The sequence below is a fragment of the Corvus moneduloides genome, chromosome 7, assembly GCF_009650955.1.
Source record: "Corvus moneduloides isolate bCorMon1 chromosome 7, bCorMon1.pri, whole genome shotgun sequence".
NCBI lineage: Eukaryota > Metazoa > Chordata > Aves > Passeriformes > Corvidae > Corvus > Corvus moneduloides.
This window is the reverse complement of record NC_045482.1, coordinates 15,382,560-15,404,327: the sequence shown is the minus strand read 5'-3', so window position 1 is coordinate 15,404,327 and position 21,768 is coordinate 15,382,560. Positions and strand designations below refer to the sequence as shown.

Here is a 21,768-nt window from a genome sequence, read left to right as displayed (position 1 = left end):
CTTCCCCCTCAGACTGACTTGTCTCTGTATATCAGTTTCTTTACTATTACAGACTTGGGACACCTATTTCAAATTCAATTTAACAAAGTGTAAATACAAGAGAATCAGCTAAACTGCACTAAACCCTCTATGTAAAATTAACTACTTCCTATAAAACTCGTGTGCAGATTTCCTGGAGCTAGTGTAACTCGGGTTTGCATAGATATGGAACATTCTGAGACAGGTAATACACAGATCATGAAAAATACCTTGAGCATATCTTCTGAGTTCAGGGCTGGGTAGGCAGGAGCAAGGATATCTAGCTGCCATCTCGGACAGGGACATGTGTACCAGGAACTATGCTGTTACTTTACCTTGATGCCTTACTTTGAGCCAGTAACTGCTGGTGATAAATGAGTCCTAGCCTGCTTGTGTTAATTTGGATTAATTTTCCCTGTGCAGAGAGTGCACTATACTGTTACCTAGTTCAGAACTGTGGCTGAAGCAGTTGTTAATTTTATAGCACTTACTGTAGAACAGACTGGCCAGACCTTTTAGGAGCTCAGATACAAGTTTAGTTGACAATGATTAAACTACCATTGTAAGCATTGCTTTCAGAAACAAAGGAGGGGTAAAAAAAAAAAGGATTTTTTTGATGAAACACCGAAGTGACCTGTAGTTAGCAGTGAGTCACTTTCAGGCTGGAAGAATCTGTAGAGGACCATCTGACAGTCCCTAGTAATTGATCTTTTCCTTATTGATGAGGATACTGGCCTAGAGCATATAAATACTGCATTTGGAGTTAACAGTGGGGAGGAAGGGGTTGTAGGCACATTGGAGGACAGGAGTAGATTGCTAAATGATGGGGGCAAATATGGGAAGTGACCTTAAAAATACCATATAATTTAATAATGAGAACTGCAAGGTACAGCGCTTTAGTAGGCATAATCAGCTGCACAAATCCATGGGGAAAAAAAGACTGGATGAGGAGCAGTTCCTCACAATAGATGTAACCACTTTGAGGATTATGTGCTTTGAAGGAAGGAGGAAAGAAAGGAAAAGATCTTTGGATATAGAAGAAAGTTGCTGCAGAGGAAATAAGGTGATTGTTGCTAGTCCAGAGTTGGTAGTTAAGGAAAGCAACTTCAATTGCCATAATGAAGACCTAATATCGATGTACCCAGACATAAAGACAGCATGCAAAAGGTGGTGGGTCTGCTTTGCCAGAGGTTTTTAAGAAACAAATGGCTGACAGGAGCAGTTTAGATACAGTTGATTCTACTTCAAGCAGGAAATAGACTAAGTGACCTCTTAAAGATCAGTTTGACCAAACTAGCTTTTATACTGGATTTAAATGATAATGCTAAAGGAAAGCTTGTGGGGAAGTGATTTTCACTTCATTTAAAGACTGTATTTTAGTCAGGGTTTTGTAGTGTGATCATCCTGGAGCATATACAGGTACTATGATTCCAAGCAGCAGCAACATTTATTAAAAAAGTCACTGGAGGTGCACAGATTTTGTCCTGTTGTCAGTCAAAAAAAGCAAATGTCTTGTGATTTTTCTGTTGATTTATTATTCCACTTTGTCTCCCTCCTCTCCCCTCCCCCCCTCCCCCCAATTTTGGCTTTGTTTTAATTTTTTACCTAATCCTACTTTAATTGCACAAAGTTGTCACCTTCTGCCAACTAGAAATAAACTAGTCACATGTCTTCAGTTCTCCAGAAGTGTGTCACCTTTGTGAGAAACAAATAGCACTGGCTGTGCAGTAGATCTTGATTTTTGATAATTCATGTGCTCTGTGCTTGGATTCTCTGTGTTTGTTCCACAGGCACATGAGTATCTCCAACTCTGAGCTAAACAAAGGCAAGGGGCATTTTTTTTCCTTTCACAGAGGCAGTTTGCAGTAGATATGCAAGCACTAATGCATCTTGCACAGCGCCCCAAATGGATCCAAGCACATCAGAAAGCAGTTGCATAGTACTGTCTGTGACCATGGATCCTGTCTCGAAGCACCCTCTAGAATCAGAACTCAGACGATTGTAGTGAAAATGTAAGCAGCCTGGCAGGTTTCCAGCTGATGAGTTAATGCTGCTATAAACTTGAGTAGTTCCTCTCTGAGGCATGAAGAAGGGTGCAGGCGCTGGGAAAGTAGCCAGCAAAGTCAAAGAACAGACGGCAAAGCTGAAGGCCAGCCTCAGGGATTCACAACAAATTGTCTTGGAGGTGAGTTCCTCCCTTGCCAGAAACCCTTCATGTAGCTTCAGTGGCAGGGCTGGAAATCAGTAAGCAAATTAAGGTACTCATTCAGTGCACAGCCAGCCTGCCTTTTGGGTGCTTGTTTAACATAGCTTGAGCAAAGGTAGCTGTGCCCAGCACGCAGGCCACCCTGTGACTGGATTAGCAGTATGGTGCTGTAGAAAGCCAAGGGTTCTCAAGCAGTGCTGGCTCAGTTCATTGAGCTTGGAGCTGCAGTGAGGTGGTTTAGGTTTGAACGCAGGTTATCACTTCACTCTGAAGCTGAGACATGAAAGTCACCAAAATGTGACAGAGTGAATCAGTAGAGCTGGTCAGATTTCATTGGACAAATGGAAACATGGGTGTTTTCCTTTCTGTAAGGGAAGGTTAGCAGGAGAAAGCTATTTTTGTTTGTGATTTCAGTAAAGCGTTTACACAGTAAATGCTTTGAGCAGAGTGGGTTTTGGGGAAGTGTTTCAATATATCAGTAGCTATGCAATAGGAGAGATGTTCAGCTGAGATGGTGGTTCTTGCTGTGAAGGCTGCTTTTGTGGCAGACTGGGCAGATTCCTGCCCAAATACACCTTTTCTGACAAAGGACCTGTCTACTGTGTGTTCACTGCCTGGGCTTTGCTAATACTTTAGCTGGTGTTTGTCCTTCCCCCTGGTATCCTAACATCAAAGACTTCATCCAGGCTGGAGGATCTGAGGGGCAAGTGAAGTGGTGCAGTGATGGTTAGTTGACACAGAGCTCTGTGTTGTCATTGTGCATAGTGCTTGTCCTAACTTGTTCTTAGATAACCTGGGGCTTATCTGTATCTACTTCATTAATACCAATGGCAGAAGCTGTGGTTGGACATTACAGATTTAGCAACCTCTCCCTCTACAGACACCCTGAGGGCTCAGAGAAACAACACCCATATGCAAATACCTGGTTTTCTGTTCAGAGCTTTGGACTTAAAAGGAATATTATGAGTTTTGGTTTGATTTCTATAAAGCTAATGCAAAGAGAGGTCTTAAGAGTCTGAAATCAACTTGCACTGAACACTCTAAGACTATATTCATATGGAAGCAAATTCAAATGATCTAAGTTACACAGCACAGCCTACTGCACCTTAAGCATTGCTTGAGTGATACAGATTCTTATGTAAAAGGTAGAAATACTATAGAACCTAAAATTCTACAAGTATGATTAAACATTAATCTGAGAGAGTGGTCTTCACATGATAAACTATTTGAGGCACAGTCAGTGGCTGCAAAAGTGTTTCTTGTCTGGAGTAGAGATTTTGTACGGTACCCATACAAGTTTTATACAGCCAGGTAGTGCCTAGCTCCACAATCCCCTTCCTCTGCAGAGTCTTGGATTGCTGAGGTAGTGGGAAGAGTTGCAGTAGCAACCTGGCTGCTGTGTATTTCGAGTTTGGTTTGCTTCTTCCTTTTTTTTTTATAAGCCAGAATTCCAGGTGGTGTACTTGGTCATACCAGAACAAACACACCACAACTTGCTTTTTTAGAAGAGAATCAAGTGTCTGAAGTGAAAGGGACATCATCAAAACAAAGCAGTGATTTGTTTGATAATACAGAGTAACAAACCTTAAATAGATCCATATGTGGAGAAATCAGTTACTTTTGAGGTTCTCTGAAAACAAATGCAGTGAAAGCATTTGACTTTAAAGTATTTTGTTTGGTTTATTTTTCATGGTAATACCACAGACTAGCATTATTTAAAGTCTTTGTTTTCTGTTAAACCTGCTTGGGTTTTTTTGTTTTAAGAATAGAAGGAGCGAAATAATTTCCTATCAGTTAGAAGGCAAACAGTGGTGGCTGTTGATACTAAAACAGCTACTGTAGGCTGAGCACCATGTGGGTCTCCCAGATATAAAGGGCATTCTGGGCAAAATTCTTTACAATGACCAGTGTGCCTTACTAGAAATTAGAGAGGAGGGGGTCAGGGATGGAGGAAATAGAGATGTGAGCTGTACTACTCTGATAAATGACTTTTCATCCTTCTGGATGCTATTTATGCTGTTTCCATTGCCTCTGAATTTCTCTGTGGGCCGTACATTTGTGCTGTAGACACCTACAGCCTAGTTTTCATTCAGGAAGGACTGTAAGAGAGGTTTTGGTAACTCTGCTTTTTTTCTGACAAATGCAAGTTGGTGTGCTTAATTTTTCTTTACTCCCAGATTCTGACCTTGGAAAAATAAATATAAATAAAATCTCTTATCTGGATTGTCAGACTCAGCTGTGCTTGCACTCTCTTTTTGTTTTCAAACATGGGAGTAAGGAGACAGGAATGACAGTGAACACATCTCTCCCTATACCTGAGATAAGCTGGATACCTCCCCACTAAAATCATCCATCCAGGCTGGGGATCTTTCCAGTAAAGATGACACGTTCCCCCCAGTGTGATAGCAGCTGGTTTCAGGAGGTGGGAAGATAAGAGTGCTCTTTGAAAAAAAATTGCTGCACCAATAGAAATATCACTTTGGTTTTCTGCTTCTTGAAAGTGTGTGAAGAGCAGGTAATCATGAGACACTGTATTGCCCCAGGTCTTAGTCCAAATCCATTTATGCATGGAAGAGTTCCATGTTTGTTAACTTTGAAAGAGCATTGACTTTTGAAGCCTGAATGAAAAAAAAAAAAAAAAGAAAGCAACAATAAATTGTGCAGTAGCAGTCCATGCAGTGCACTGAATATTATTTCTGAAAGTAATTCTGTTGATCTTTTTCTGAAGTCGGTTGCTGATCACAAACTGAGGGGTCAGTTCTGGTTAGCTTTGCAGTAGATGCCATAAGCAATGAATGCTTGACAAGAGCGCCTGAGAGATGCTGTGCTACGTCTGCTTGTGCTTTCCATATGCAGCTCTCTGTTCCCTTCAAAGTCATCTGGCAGAGTGCAAAGCACCATGAGTCATCCTGGCACTGCTGGAGTGTGTAACTACAGTCTCTTAGCTAGGTGCAAGCCAGAGACTGGCTTTTATCCAGTCTGGATGCAGAGCAGGACACAGAAACATCCCATTGTGCCGTTCTGTCTTAGGGTGGGTGGATAAACTGCAGTATGTTGGGTGCAGTTTGAAATTGCACCAGCTGCATGTGCTCTCGAGAGGCTGAAGGCTCCATTAGGAGTGAACGTGTTCCTAGGGCACCCTGGCTGTGCTCCAGAGCCAGCAGTGCAGCACTAAGCCAGGGCACCTCTTTCTCCTGGCAAGGAACAGTGCTGGGCCCAGTGTGCTGCTGGTGCGGCTGTGCTCTGCCTGGAGCTCCAGTGACCGTGCTGATGGGCACTGCACCTCTCAATCTCTCTGTAGCTTCTCTGAACTTTTTTCTAGCCTCTAAAGTTTTAATGTTGGAGTCTGGATCACCACTGGAATAGAAAATTGGGGAAAAAGATTTTCCTAAGGGAAGTTTGAAAGATGGAAGCTTTACTATAAAACCTTTCTATTCTCATTTTTGGAATCTGCAGTAAATTGCTCCTGATATTATTAATTCTTCTGGCAAGAAGAGTTAATTTATGTATTAGTCTTCATGCTGCTGTATGAATTATAGATTTAATTATGGTCCAGGTGCTCAGAGCTTTGCTGTTCTTCTATATGTTAAATATAGTGAAAAAATAAGTGAGTAATTTTTTGGCTTACTGAATAAATGTAAACACTTGGAAACTGTGCAAGGGTATAAATAAAGAGAGGATTTACTTTGCAGAGAATGTTATTATCTACTTCAGGGTATTCTGCTTTGTGGGGAGGATTAGTGCTCTGCATTATACTGGGATACACCTTTTTACAGCTACTACTCCATGCAGCAGAAGATTAAAAAGTTTTACTATCATTCCTTTTATTTCCAAATTTTCTTTTGCAATTACAGCTGATTACTAGTGGCCAAAGGTTGATTGGAGTTAATATAGCCATAATGAGAAACACTCTCTGATTCCCTGGTAGGTGTAAATAAACTACCTACTTGTAGTATTCCTCTGCATCTGTGTTACTCAGTCTTTCCTTTTCTTCCTGACAGTTTTGTTCTCATACTGCAAAGCTACTTAAGTGTGTTTGTTTCTTGTCCTAAACCAGTTTTCCATCCTACTTTCTCCTAATCTATATGAAAATTTACTTTTTCATTGCAATTTAATTCCATAAAACTCTTTACATAACTGTCTGTGCACAGTCAGGCCGGTTACAAGATCCATGAAAAAACTCTATTTTTGCTGAGATTTCGTAGGGTATTTGGGCAAGGGACAAGTATATGAGGTATGTTAAGTAACTGGGACTTACTTCTCTTCATTACTCTTTTGTTTCTACATTTTTAATTACTGCTTTTCTGCTTTGTGGCCCTGAGTCAGAGAAAGCACACCTTTCTCACCTTTCTCAGGAAACTGTGTGTGTGATTAAATGCTTTTCTGAAGGGAGTGTGAATTGACCTTGTTTCAGCTGCCCCTAAAATACCACTTGACAGAGCCTATGGAATAATATGCCTGTGTGTCTGCTGCAATATTGGGGACAAAAAAAATTAAAGACTATACTTCTTTAATATATTTCACTAATGTTGCCATTTATTCATGCAATTGTATGAAATTTTCAGATGAGGGTCAACTAATTTATTCTTGCAATTGTCCCCTTATGCTTCTTCTAATCTGTGGGTCAGAAAAATGCATGTCATGATTTCGTTTTTCTTTTGGGGGCTGCAGCTACCCTCAAGAGTCTGCTCTTCCTGAGACATGAATAACGTATTTGATGCATCTTCTGAGGAAGCAGCCAAAAGTGCGTGTTTTGACCTCATCTTTAAGCGTTTCCATTTCCTTTACTGACACTTAATGAAGTTACTATCACTGCCATTAAAGATAATATTGTAAAAGTAGATTATGTAATTATTGCAGTTGTACTGGTTTTAGTATGAAGTCAAGTATTGATGCTGAATCTTCATTTTGGCCCAGTATGGTAATGCCAGTTTGCTCTGGTTGTTGGATTTGGAAGTCTGTGTTGGTTGTTTGAGGTGGATAGGGAGTTTGTTCTGGGGAAATCTGCATGTTTAGAGCACTTTGATACTTCTGTTTGAGAAAAGAAATTATTTACATTTAAGAGATCCTGTTTTAATGTCTTGAAAGTTCTTCCTCTGTTTCTTTGATACTTAGTACAGGGGATCATTTACAAAAGTATCCCTCAAGTCAGTTGTGGTTCACTGGTACTGATGTTATGGAGAGCTGTGCAGTTGTCTTCTAGATATCACTGGTGCGAATGGATCTACAAGTGGCTTCTTACACTTTTTGTAAGCTCTCTTGATGCACTGCACCTTCTGATTGGGGAAGCTACACATGCAATTTCTTTATTTGAATATGTCTTTAATGTGGTTGAGTTTAGACTAAGATTAGGAAGTGAACTCTTCTTAGGGGTTTTCCTGTAACAGAGCCTAAAGCTCGCCTTCTTTTATATAAGCGTAATTTTAGATCATGAAGTACCTACACTTTGTGGGAGGTTAGGGAATGAATGGACTGAGGGCTGACAGTGTATTGGCTTTCAAGTCCTTTACTGAAGAAGGAAATGAAGGAAATGCAATTGATGTCAGCATGTTGATTTGATGGAGTGCATTTATAGGAGCCTTTATATAGCTGTTGGGTGTTAATTTAAAACCATGTCTTCATTTGCTACATTTGTTTTGTTTGTTGTGTCCTTAGGTTATTTAATAAAACGTGCAGTGAAACACTAGAAAACCTAGACTTTGTCTTCCAAACAGCTATTCTTGTCAGTGTTAAAGTTCTTCATGTCTTAAACAAAAGTGTAGTTTTTCTTTATAGCAAAATTATGATTTTGAAGAGTTATTTACTCTTCTTGTGTTACTGTCTATTTTTATTTTAAAACTGAATTATATAGATTGGGCCTTTTCTGGATGTTGGAAGTCAAATCAAGTGTACTGTGCCTTCTGGAGATAGAAATGCTACTGTATAAAATTTTTTATTAATATAAAAAACATGCAGAGAAACAATTTAAGTCAGTGCCACACACTTTTCAGATTCCCTTTATTTTTGATGGCCACTGTGGGCTTCACTTCTGTATTTCTGTGTCTGGTGGTAAATAAGTGCACACCGTGGTGCAGTGCACGAGACAAGGTTGGCTTGGCACCGCTGAATTGTCATCAGTCCGGTCTTGTTATTACTCATAAACCTTGGCTCACTGTAAGCACACTATAGATGCTCCCTGTTTAGTGCTCAGGAACTCTTTCCTTGGAAATTGTGTGCCTTTTTAATGTGTCATGGCTCAATTATCACATTCATTTTGGCTGCCAAAATAGCCATGTATATTGTCTAGCAAGTGACAGCCTGGGCCTTTATCTCTTTCTGGCTGTTTGCCAGCTGTTTAATTGCAGCCCTGTGTTTGCTGTGTGTCACATCTTATGGTGGTCTATTATACCCAGCTAAAACAATATTTTGAAAATGTTTCAAATGTAAACTAATTCTGTGAGACTTTACATCCTGCTATTTACATGATCTGCTAGGACTGTAATGTAGGTCATTTTTCCCCCTACAAATACGAACATTTGTGCCTCCGATCATCTTACAAATTTCCAGGGCAGAGAAGACAAGATGGGGATGCAGAAATGCTATCTCGTCCCCTTGAGAGATGTAATTAAAGCTGTACACTTGTCATGCAATTTTTCATTTGTAGTTTCCAAGACGTTTTTAAAGCCAAATATTCTCTTTGTTCTGCCTTTAGAAAAGAGCAAGCATACAGAAACTGAGCTGAGATCTCAAAAGGAATAGCAAAGCCTGTGAGCCATATTTCTGCCCAAATAGATACTTTGGGTGAAGATGATGTTGGGGTTTGAGTGAATGGTGTCTCAGAGAGGCAGAGAATGGTGCAGGTGTTGTACACAGCACATTTGATTTGGCAGTCACCTGCTTTCCATCGGGAAAGACCTAAGGCAGGGCTGGATCTGTATCCTGCCACCTCACCCCACCTGGGGGATAGAGCCATACAGTGTGAAACCAGGATATTGGAGGGCTAAGCACTCCACAGCACTTAAGTGTGTGAGGAATCCTTGGGCTAAGCCTGAGTCCAGGTTTACCTGCTTCTCTTTGTACAGATTTTAATATCTTGCTCATTTTTTCTCTGCAGAGCTCCTATCTTTGTTTCAGCTCCTGGATGACATTCCTATGTGGTGCAAACTGCTTTAGCCTTAAGAGCAGTGAAGGTCATTAGCTAACAATCTTGGCTATGTAGATATTTTGGAAGAAACTTTGCTTTTCCACTGCTTTAAGAGGAAGTCAGGATTTGTTCTATTGCTTGTTTAATAGGAAGAATAACTGTTTAACCAGAAAGACATGATAAAAGTCTTGGGAAGCTTTCCCAAGCAGTTCAGAGGAAGACGGAGAGTGCTTAAGAAAGATTCCACTTTTGTGCAAAACACTAAATTTATAATTAAGTTGTAAGGATTAGCTTTAAAAAAGGAGAAAGAACAAAATATCCTGTAGGCAGGATTAGATCTACAGGATTCTTTTCTTCTTAATTGGAGGGGAAAGGCTCCCATCTAGCTAAAGCCATCTAGCATGCTGAAAGAGGTTTGCTATTAAAACAGGCTTTTTAAAAAGGAAATAAAATCATTAAGATTGCTCTTAAACCTTCTGAAAAATCCAATACTGTGTGAGGATAATATGCTCAACCATGTGCACATACGTTTTTTTCTGGTTAATCTGCTAGAAAAATTGTGGTAAATAACCCCCTTTTAACATATATTTTTGAGAAGCTGACCTGTTAAAGTAGGGTTACAAAGTGAGGATTCAAAGGTATTTAGGAGAGAGTTATACATATATGGGGCAGCTGGAGTGAGAGTGGTTGTGGCAGTTCTGCTGTGCTGTCACTGGGTGTCTCTTCAGGAAATGCATCGAAACAGTTGCTAGTATGATTTTTTTGTAGCAAGATCTGCATAATTCCAGTAGTTTACAATGTGACTAGTCTATCCAGTGTCAAAAACAAAGGCCACTTTGCTTGAGTTTCTGCTTGACAAAACTCCTCATTGTTCCATTAAGCTTTTGTGTAAGTGCTGTATTTAGTATGTTTTGTGCGTGAGTTTCTTACGTATCCCAAATCACTTTACTTTCTGGTGAGTCTGAAGACATCATCAAATGAGTTTTGTAGTGTACAGATAAAGTGGGTGCTGAAAGGCAGCTTGCCAGAAACCCTCCTGCTCTTCATGCTGCCTGGTTCGATAAGGCAGGTGTGCACATGTGCCGTTGACATGGAGCTGTAGATGTTTACTTGATTTGTTAAGAACTTGTTATTTCTGAAGAGTAATTAAACACTCAGTTAATAGATGCCCTCTCACTGAAAAAAGCTTTCATGTCAGATGTGGTCATTACAAATTAATGGTAGCTTTGGGGAAGTGAAGTTTCTTTACTGTTTGAGGTCTTCAAATATCCCTGGGAGTTAGATACAAGGAAGTTAAATCCCAGCAAGGCTTGTACAAAGCCCAGCTGGAAAAACAATGATGCCACTTACTTGTCATGGCTGGACATTCACTATCTACTCAACAACGGATATGAAGGACATGATCAGGACAGGTCACAAGAATGCATAGCCCATACACCACTACAGGCTGATCAAGGCCTGAATGTTGAAATAATCAAATACTGATCAAATGCAGAAAATTTGCAGATCTGTGCAGCAGAGCAGGGTGAGAGCAAAGTGATGCCTGTGCTGCATTTGCTGTGGAACTATTGAAGGGTGCAGTGTGGTGCAGCCAGAGTGCAGAACTGTCACAAGCCAATGGTTCAGACTGAGTGTTAACCAGCTGCAGTACTGGTGCTTCAGGGTTTTGCTTGACTTTTCATGCACCTAAGCTTGCTGTGCTTCCTATTCCAACTCCTGTTTCACATGCTGCCTTTGTTCACCATTTCTAACTTTTACATCTTCTCCCTCTCCCATCTCCTCAGCTGTCATTTCAATAATCGGGACTAAACACTGGCCTTTCTTCTGTGGAGTATCTCTTTTATAATCATAGTTACTTTCTTCGGGGATTAAAAAAAAAAAAAGAAAAAGAAAGAAAAGAAAAAATTACACATCCTTGGCAGGAACATGCAGCATGTTCAGGGTTAAAGCAGACCAGGAAAAGGGACGCTTCCCTTTCTTGTCAAATTAGCTTTGGTTTCGTAGATCCATCATGCTGGAATGCAGCCCTGAAACTCCAGTTTTCTTGTAAGGAGGAAGCAGAGCCAATTGACTTAAACTTTTAGTTGCATCTGCTGGCAATTTCCACCAGAAGCTAATTACATCTCACAGCTATCACCAGCAGATGACTGACTGGTTCCACCTCTCAAAAAAGAAACTTTAAACCTGCACAAGGTTTCTTTTTCCTTGAAATTGTAAGACTGGTGTAACATTTTTCAAGCGGGTATTTTACACACACAAACAGAAATCTTCAAAAATTAGGTAAATTATTTCATCGTAAAAATAGTATCTCTGGGTCTTTCCCAATCTGGAGGTCATTTATTGGGCTTTGCACTGTATCCCTATATCATTTCAACACTACATGGTGTGTGCAGTTTTAAATTGTGATGTTATTAGACGTGATTAACCCAGCTCGCTTTCTGTGTTGTCAGTTCTGTAAATTACTTCAGGATAACTAAAATGGCTCAGACCTTTTTGCTAAGTTAATGCTGCAGGTTTGAAAATGCTCATAGGTACTGAAATATTTGCACCTCCTGATACTGTGGTTCCACAAAAACAAATTTTGCAAGAGTGAACCTTTTCAAGAGTGAACCTTTCAACAAAGAATGGAGCATGATTTTTTTTCAGCTAGGATCACTAGATGGCGTTGCCTAGTAGTCTAACAGCTGAGAGTCTGAAAATAGATGAAATTAATGTAAATCTATAGAGAATTAAAAACATTTAAATCTTTCAGTGTGTATGTTTTAGGTATTTTTTTCCTTTTCAATCATGTTTCTAATTGTTCAAGAGAGGGTGTTGCATTTAAGTATTGCTTCTGCCTGTTGCAGCTCTTTAGCAAATAGTGAGTGTGCTGTAGTTTCTGCTGTGGTTCTGCTCTTCCTTGGCTTGCTTGAACACTCCTTGAAGTGGTGTGCTGAAGGACCAAGCTCAGCCAGAGCTTGTGCTGCTGTTTCATGCACAGTTCTCTCTGTACACAATTAGCCTCTTTTAATGGTATGCTGAAATATTAGCAGAAGGTGCTTGGAGGATGCTAGAGCAGACAGGCAACAAAAAACTCTGCCATTATTACTTTATAGAAGGCTTCCTGGTATGGCAGGTTTTTCTAAAGTATGATGGGCACTGTTATTACAGATGACATGAAATAAAACAAAGGTGTTGTTTGGGGGTTTTATTCTGTTGTTTATTTTGTTGTTTAGACACCGTGCCATTTTTTTTTTCCTGGCTGGTTTCCTCTATTTTGTCAGTGGTCAGTCATGCTCTGGCAGCAGCACTGGCATGACACTGCTGTGCCTGCACGTGGGGCATAACTATGCCTGCACGCTGTTGTCTGGTGTGCTTTTTCCCAGGCAAGGCTAGAGGAAACCTGCCTACCATATCAGTAGTGTTTTTAGCTGAAAGCAAAAAGACATCAGGTAGGTGGGTTTATTTAGGGATGATGGTAAGGAGAAATGATGAACCAAGCAGCTTTTGTTCAGTGCTTTCAGTTCAGCTCCATCATCTCCCTCTTTTAAACTGTAAGTGAGAATTTGGCATAACCTACTCCCTTTTCTTAGTTCACTAGCACTTTTAATTTCAAAGATCTCCTGCTTGATATTATAGTTATTTTTAAATTCTTTCTTAACCCATTGCAGCTGTCTTTATCAGTCTACTAAAAATCAAAGAATTGTTGTTGGCAGGAATTGGTATAACTCATTTGTTTAGTTTCTTAGTTTAAATAATATTTCTAGATAATGTCAATCAGTTTGCCTGTAATTATACATTTAGATGTAGAGAGTGTGCACACCTCTAGTTGTTTTAGCACTTGTATTTACAAAGCAGTATTTTTAAAGACTTTATGGTGGAATCTTAGTTGTAGGATAATGTTGAGGATTTATATTAACCATTTGGACACCTATAAAAGCAGTATCACATTTCACAAAAGAATGAGGAATAAAAAAGCCAAGGTAAAGAAGCCAACAAAGAGTAAGCATGTACCAGGCTCTATTTTGATGCAAGTTGGTCACTTCTGTTTATAAAAGAGATTTAAAATTAAGTGCTAGACCTTATTTGAACAACTATCTGGAAACCTCTGCAGTGTATTTCTGTAGGTTAAGATAGTTCTTTGCAAAGCCTCACTTCAGAGAAATGGGAAATAAGATCTGGGGAGAGAGCAACGTTGTTTGAGAAGTGCAGCACAATGCTTAACAGCCTCCTCATGTGCTGGGGAAGTGGTGTAAGTTAGGACAGGAAAACTTTTAGTCTTCTTTTACATGTCCATATGTTTTTGAATCAGAATAATGTGAGTAGCTATGAAGTGATCAAATCACTAATGGGCTAATTTTTCATCACTTTATACCAGGTAATTGATAATAAAGGTACAAAATTTGGTGCAAAAGAGCACTGGTGGGAAAGGTATACATTCATTTGAACACCCCAGCCAGTAAAAGACTGAAGCACATGCTTGTCTCCCATTGAAGTCACTGGGTTTTAAGCACATGCAGAAACACTTTCCTGAGCTGGGTCTGAGGGAGGGGAGTCAGTTTAGCAGGGCCAAATACAGAAAGAAGAGGGGAAAACAGCGTGGTGACTGCAAGTGGGAAATAGCTATCATGTTCATTATTTCACTGGAAAAAGCTCTACCTGTAGCTGTGCAATTCACTGCTAATATTTGTACCAAATCTCTAAACCTCGTCTTCAAATATGTCTGATCCCCCAGTGCGTCCGCACAGGGTGTAACCCAGTGTCAGGTCAGTGCATTTGGAAAGCACAGGCTTTGGTGCCTGAGCAGGGTGAGGAGAGAGAAAGCAGGGGAACTGAGGCCTGCCTGCTGTCCCCTTGATTTGTCAGCTTTCTTGTGGCAGTTTCAGAAATATGCCGTTCAGAGGAATAATATTTCTGCCTCACTTCCATCCCAGTGTGCTGCCTGCAAGCAGGGAGAGGCAGAAATCTGGAGCCAGTAGTTGTGAGGAACTGCTCAGAACATTGCTGTTAGGAAGGACTCTGTTTCATGAGCATAAAATCAAAGTACACATTCAGTGCCAGTCTTTTCACCTAAATTTTACATGAGGGCTGAATGCTCATTTAATCCTGTTTATTTGGGGGCATTCAGCACATAATACTAAATGTGCTTGATTTTTTTTTATTTGCAGGTCACCTTTTAATGGAGCTGTAAAAGTAAGTGTAAACTGCACCTTCTTTTGTCATCAGTAAGTGCTGAAGGGTGTAATGCTCAGGGCAGGAGTGTCTCTGGGCTCACATGTGGGAGAAGGATGGGCAAACCCTAGCACTACCCAGTAAGTAAGAGGGTTGAAAGGCATCATGGGCTCTTGTTCATTTGCACTGTCTGTTTGTACAGGCTTCCTCAACACTACAAATACTTCCTTTTGATTTTTTACTTGGGATACTTCTTAGGGGCTCTGTTGTGCTAATCCTGACAAAGACAAGTCCAGAAGGACAGTTTTTGCACTGAACAGTTTATCTGCAATAGCTAATGGTTCTCCTGCTTGGTTGAAAAAGAGATCTGGATAGCTTGTCTTGATGTCCTCCAGGTCAGACATAACTAGGAAACAGAGCTCAGGGTGCTACTCTGCATAGGGAGGTGGCACATACCCCTTTCAGTGTCTTATAGAGGAACTTTGTCCTTGGTAGAAGTCAATTAAGTACATTTTCCACATGATGCAGGCAATTCCTGTGCTCCCTATCTACAGTGAAGAGAGCATGATCTGGATGCACTTTGCACATGTGCCAGAAATGCAGGTGTAGGCCAGATGAAGCAGTCATAGATCTCAAACCCCCTTTTCCCCTCCCTGATTTGCAGCTGTTGAATTCATTAGCAGTGCACATAAATGGGAAATGACCCAAAGGGGGTTCAAATTCACAGTACACTGTGAATGCTTTGGGCTGTAATCTGGATGGGTGGTAGAATAAAAAGTCAGCGCAGGAGTCAGTGTCTTTCTGAGCTGTCCTCTTCCGTCACAGGAGCAGGTTATAACCGCTGCTGCTGCAGATCCTCCTCATCCACTCCCTTCCTTGGCAGCTCCTGTGTTTGAATAGGCAATGTCTGCATATCTGTGGTGATGGGAGGAGATGAGAATTAGGGTGTCTCACATCAGAAGATCCTCATTCCCTTGCAGGCACCAGGCAGGAATGGGCAGTGTCTGGAGGTGGCTACCCAGCTGCCACTGTTCTGTGTGTCTGTCTGTCTGCTGGGCCTGGGTGCTGAGTGCTGTTCCTCTAGCAGTTGTGTGATTGCTGAAATCGGGATTAGGTTCTCATTTCTTAAAGAAACTGTGTGTGTTTATTTTAAATCACAACTTTTTGGAAGAAAACCCAACTGTTTAACCATGGCATTTCCAGGAAGGTGGGAAAAATGCCAGATGGAAGCAAATGTAGTTTTTACTGGTTGTGAGAAGCAGACTTGAGGGTCTGTGTTACACATGGCTGCCATCACTGCAGAAGTTGTCTTCTTCTGTACAGAGCTGAGCTTCCCAGTGTAAAGTCAGCATTGCAGGAAATCATATAAAGTAGATCTGATGTTGTACCTCAGTGCCAGACATGCAAATTTCTCTGTTTGCTTTAAATCAGTTGCAATAATAGAAAAACACTTTGGCTTGTCGTCAGCACCTGAAACACACCTTTATGATTGTAGGTGATTTCATCCCATTTGTGTTTTTTCAGATCAAAAAGTTTGGATGACTTTTGTTGTGTCTGTTCTGTGAACATGGAAGAAAGTCATGCTAAGTGCCAGAAGCTGGGAGCTGAGAAAGGCCTCAGCCCTTGTGCAGGCAGGGCTGTGTTGAGGGTCACTGTGGTGTCAGCGAGCTGTTACGTGGAGTCATGTGCATATTTGAAAAGTATAGACCAGACTTGCAGGCAGTGGGCATCTACCGGGGCTCTGTCTTGATTTCCTGCCTCCTCTGGGAGCTGCTCTCCGCATGGACTGGGGGGTGTGGCTGGCAGCATTAGGAAACACAGCGGGACTGAGGAGGTGCTGCAGTGAGCTCCCCTTGCTGTGATGCCGGGAGGAAGGTGAGGAGCGTGAGGTACAGGTGAGCTGCCACGCCTGACAGAGAGTGCCAAAAGGCAGAGCTCCACAGAGACATGAACACTGTAGGGAGCATCAGCTGGCCTAACTTCATCTTGAAGGCTGCCACTGGGTCCTGTGAGGAGCTGTGTGAATACAACAAAGTCTAACACAGCAAAGGCAAGATGGCCAGTGCCCCTGAGAGGGACCCCTCCACCCTGCACTTGTGTGGAGAAGACAACAGGAGCATCCTGGAGCAGGAAGACTGGCAGAGTGTTTCTCAGAAGAAGCTCTTCCCTTGCCTTGTATCTTCCAGTGCTCCAGGAAAACATCAATACTCAAGTAAATTTTCTTTTTCTATTTTTATTTTTCTTTTTTTCATAAAAAAAAAAGTGTTCCTTAAAACAGAAGGTTCAACTGGAGCTTGTCAGGAGGAAACACTCGAGCTATGCAGGGACAGAGAAGTTGGTGCAGGACATTTTGTGTGTAGAATGGTGTAATGGCAGTTGCACAAGATGCTCTGCCTGTCTCCCAGCTCGGACCCACTGTGTTGTAGCTTTATTTTTTTCAGACTCTGTGTGAGTCAACTCAGGAGCAGGAGGTTGAAGCAGCAAGACAGCTGCTATCCTCTCCTTGGAGACAGGGAAGTATCAGCATGCCACGAGACCTGTTTATATTACATGGGCAAAACATGCTCATTTCCCTTCTTCTCTGTGTTTTTCATCTAAAGGTTAGAGCACAGGCTGAAAAAAGAGGGACTTTGAAGGACAGGGCCCTCTGCCTATTTATGCATTAGGCCCCTTACAGTAAACAAATAAGCTGGAGGCTTTCTCCTAAGTGGTCTAATTCCTATTGTACAAACCCACAAAGGAGTAGTGGTGTTCACTTCCTGCTTTTCCTTGATGTTCACGGGACCTGTCTCCCAAGCATCTTCTCTGCCTTGAAGCCTTCTCTGTGGCCAGGGAGACACTCACTCTTGTTAGATGTGAGACAAGGAGGGGCAGGATCATTGTTTCCAGGGAAAGTACGTTTGGCAGTGAGTGTTTACCTGTGAGAGCCAGGAAAAAGCTTGGGTACCTGCCAGTCCATTCTGAACCTGTGATTTGGCAAATGTGAGGCAGGAGGAGGGAGAGCACCCAACAAGAGTGTGGAGAAGCACACCTGAAAGATCAGTTTGTCCAGCTGTGTCCTCTGTGTCCATGGCTAGCTGAGGCCCAAGCACTTCTTTTCATGTGCTGACCACACTGCAGGAGCAGCCATCTACTGCAGAAGGAAAGAGCAAATTGGCAGCCTTCTCCCTGTTTGGCCTTTGTCAAGATCAGTGCTTTCAGGAGTGAGCTTGGAGAAATGCTTCCCTAGCAGAAGGCTTGACAGCAATTTAAATGGCTAATCAGGACCAAATGAACCTGCTTTTTTTTCCAGCACTGTGTGGTGAAAGGCAGCCCACCTCTCCAACAGTCTCATCTTCTTCATGTTCTGTCTGGCAGCTACCACCGTGGTGCCTCTGCCTTGAAACACACCTTGTGATCCTGCTTTTGACCGGAGAGTGGTAAAAGGCTGGTGCAGGTGGCATGGCTCTGCTCTGCAGTTACCTGCAGTTACTGGCCACATCTGAGAATAGCCCATGTTTCAGCTCTTTCCTGACCCATTCTCCAGACAACTTGCTTTTCTGCATCATCCCAGGGTTTCTGGAATCTCTCTTATAACCCCTGGCTTTTAGCTGTGGGCTTTAGGATTATTTTTTCCTTTATAGCTTTTCAGATTGTCCAGAGATCCTGCTGGAATTCTTGGCTGGTTTTCAGGTCTGTCATAAAAATGAGCTGAAATATCCATATTCTCTGCTCTTTTCTTTTTGTTGCTGGACAGGCAGATTGTTGCTTGCCTGAGCTCTTATTTCCCTGCAGAGACCCTGGAAATGCAGGAAAAGGGCTGAGCAAGGACCTCTGTCTAGGTAGAACAGGGAACAGAAGTGTCCACCCAGCTGCTAACAGTGACAAATGTTGTGGGGAGAAGCACTGCCTGTGTTTGCATTAGGAGGACAAGGAGACATTTACAGAGAGGGGAAGGAAAGCACAGTTTAAGTATATTTAATATTCATTTGAGCTTAAAAGCCCATAGATGTTTATAATCAAGTAGATAATTCAAATTTACTTGAAGTATACCTTCAACAAGGAAATACTGCAAGCTAAGGGCTTTGTGATTGCTTTGTTGATGGAGGATGGACTTTGGTGAAGTTATTATAGTATTGACTTGAAGAGGATGGATTTGCTAACCGGGCGGGTGATCTTGTCTGGCCTCAGCCAAGGAAAAAAAAATGAGGGAAGTTAAGAAACTAGTGCCAACTGGTGGCATTGGCTGAGTAATCTCAAACAGCCATAAATATATTGTAGCTTTAAAGTTATAGAAATATATGATAAGGCAAAGGAAGATTTCATTCAGTAGACAGGATAGTGGCAGTCAAGAGAATTAGTTTACATTTTTATTAGGCATTCTCATTAAGGGAATGGGAGAGCAGGATTTATTCACTTCCTGTCTCATAAGGCTTATAAGGGATGTTTCAGTACTGAGATGCTTAAGCATCTCAAACTAATGAAAAGATCATTTCAGGGCTCTTGAACTGCTTTATAGCTTGTGGTAACGGAAAAGATGTGTTTATTTCGGGAAAGATTGTTTAACTGGTAGAGAAACGTTCTTGAGCGCTGGCAGAGCAATATGGCAGTGATTGTCACATGCATATGTAACACTGTAGCTGAATATGGATCTAATCTGTTTACCAAGAAAGCAAATAAAAAGATTGTGGGGTTTGCCCTTGCTCAGAACAACAGTGAATTAACCTGAAGAGATTTCGTTTCTTATGCCAAGGAATTGTATCTTATATTAAGAGACTTGTATCTTATTTGGAGAGATTGTAGAGGTTCTGACAGATTTTTTTTTGTAAAACAAATATTAAATCTGAAGAAATTATAAATAGATTTTTATCTAAAGCACTGGAGATTGGTTTCACTTTCAGTTTTGTCTCTGTCTACATTTTTCATTAATTCATTGACTAATTCTTTAGTTATACATTATTAATATTAATAATTGTTGTTAAATGTTAATTATTGTTAATTCATTAGCTATACATTAAAATATACTTTATGCTTTAGATAAAAGCACAATGAATTCTGAATTAAGTAAATTAATTCTTACTAGCATTTCTTAGTGTCTAAAGTGTAGTACAGGGTATTGGTTTAAAGCAACTCCACTGACATCAGTAATATTAGTCAAGCCTCAGACAAGACTGAGAACAGAGTTTGATCAAAGGGACTGAATACACTTGTTCATTTTAATAATGCTGTGCATAGCCAATGCCAGCAGAATATTTCCATGCCAACTAAATATACCAACCATTATGTATCCTGCATGTGTCCTGTGAAAAGCTACAGATTAAAATAGCTCTGCTGAAATCTTTTCAACCTCCTCCATTAAATTTGGGAGGAGCATCTACCCAGAAAGCCTTTAAATAGGAAAATGTCCTCAGTTTTGGATCTTTATTGGCCTTTATTGCCTCCCTGTCTCCTGTCCTGTTGCATGTTTCCTGGATTTGCCACTAAAAGCCATTAGCAGCTCAAGAGCTAAACTTGCTCATCACACTGACACAGGCAGTGACTAGTCCAGCTTCAGGCTGAGAAATCAGCTCTTCTACCTAGATCCCCACAGTTCCCTGAGGCTAGTCGAGGTCTCTGGTAAATCTTCAGGAAAGGGGACGGTACGATCTCCTCCTGTAGTGTTGTTCTGCATGGAATGTTTCTAAAATTGTTCCAGCCAACATAAACTCTTACTTCTCTAGGAACAGAAGATAATACTGTGTATTTTGCTGATCTCATTTATCATTTCAAGGCTCTGTTTAATTGACTTCTTGCTGCTGGCATTTGTTGCATTTCCCAGATAATAAAACTGAGCCTGTCTGACTTTCTGTAACCACTGGGAAAAGGGTCCTCTCCGCTTCACTCCACTGCACGCCAGCAGACCCTCTGCTGACAGCTCTTCAGCACTCGTGAGTTCTCCCTCCAAGTCTGAACCTGAGCACACAGCTTTTGTTTCATTTTTGGACATGCCTTTATATGCTGCTCCTCTAAGTAAGAATCAAGATTGCATCCAGCTACTCCAGCTTATTTAAATTTTTCTGAAAGCATGTTTGTCCTGGAATAGCCCCACTGAAAGGAACAGAGGAGTGGGACATGCCAAGTGTCTCCTTGGCAGCTCTGAACAAATCCTGCCTGATAACATGTTTCTGTTTGTTGTTCAACAGCAGAGTAAGTTTATTGAAATCTCAATGATCATAATTAGGCTTCAAAAGTTAACGTTGTATCAGCATACAGAAGAGAAGTTGTATGTTGCCATGGAGTCAAATTTCAGACTTGGTGTCACTAGTTCCTGTGTGGGTGGTACATCTACCAGGACAATGACTTCTGTAACCTCTTCTTCAACAGGTATTCCCATCTAAGACCAGTAACAGATCTAGTGTAGGGCATCTTGTCCATCCTTTTGCTGCAGGACATACAGAGGTGGGCCCTCAAATGCTGAGGGAACAGTACTGACCCCTTTCCAGCCAGACTTTCTTTCCTTAAAATCCTGTGTGACTACGTTCATTTGATGACAGTTCCTTGGAATGCAGTGAGTTAGCTGATAGAGTCTAGTTTACTTCAAAAAATAACCAAATTAGTCTCTACCTTAGCAGAGTTTATTTTTGGTGTTTCTGTGATTAAAAAAAACCAACCACATAGAGTTTGAAGGTTTAGTTTTTGGGCATTGGGTCTGTCTGGTTTGTTGTTGTTACAACACCCATGGGACCTGTTGAAGTCTGGAGGTGGCATTTGACCTGGAAAACACCTCTCAGTTACAGAGTAGGGCACAGCCCAGAGGCCAATAAAAGTCATACAGATAATTTTAACTTCTCAGCATTACCTGTCTTATGCCAGGCAGGGAAATGGATTGATGCCGCACTCAGCTGGCATGTTTCCAGGCTTCATTCATGGAGTCACCATGAACAAGGCCGGCTCCTGCCTCCCTCAGCACTGGTGTGTCATATATTCCCAGAGCAGAGTGTGGCGCTGAGGTGAGTTTTGGGAAAAGCAGCTTTAATATTTTTCCGTATTATTTGTGTGCACCACACGCTGGTGGAGTTTTCCTGCTGCTCTTTCCTCCTTACTCTGGTTGCTTGTTTCTGCTGCTGAAGCCTGATGGTTCTTGAAGAATCTGGTCATGATTCAGTAGCTGTGCAGAAATCCCTGAGAATGTTTCTGTAGGTTTTGACTGTGTTGTGTGTGCTTTTGCCAGTGTGTCTTCTGTGTGTGTGTCTGTGCTGCAAGACTGGGATATCCAGCCTCAGGCTGGTAAAGAGCTTTTTTTGTCCTTCAG

At 41.3% G+C, this 21,768-nt stretch overlaps 1 protein-coding gene across 3 annotated transcripts in view; it reads left to right on the top strand.

The window, feature by feature from the left end:
- UBE2E3 (ubiquitin conjugating enzyme E2 E3) overlaps window positions 1–21,768 on the top strand; it is a 57,355-nt gene that overhangs the window by 11,116 nt on the left and 24,471 nt on the right. Inside the window, exon 1 of one of the 3 annotated variants that reach the window (XM_032114705.1) lies at window positions 14,556–14,638. The exons of the other annotated variants lie outside the window; for them this stretch is intronic. Within the exon in view, the coding sequence (XP_031970596.1) occupies window positions 14,571–14,638 (68 nt within the window). The 5' untranslated portion in view covers window positions 14,556–14,570. Of the gene's footprint in view, window positions 1–14,555; window positions 14,639–21,768 lie in introns of those variants that run through there. 3 annotated transcript variants of the gene reach the window in all.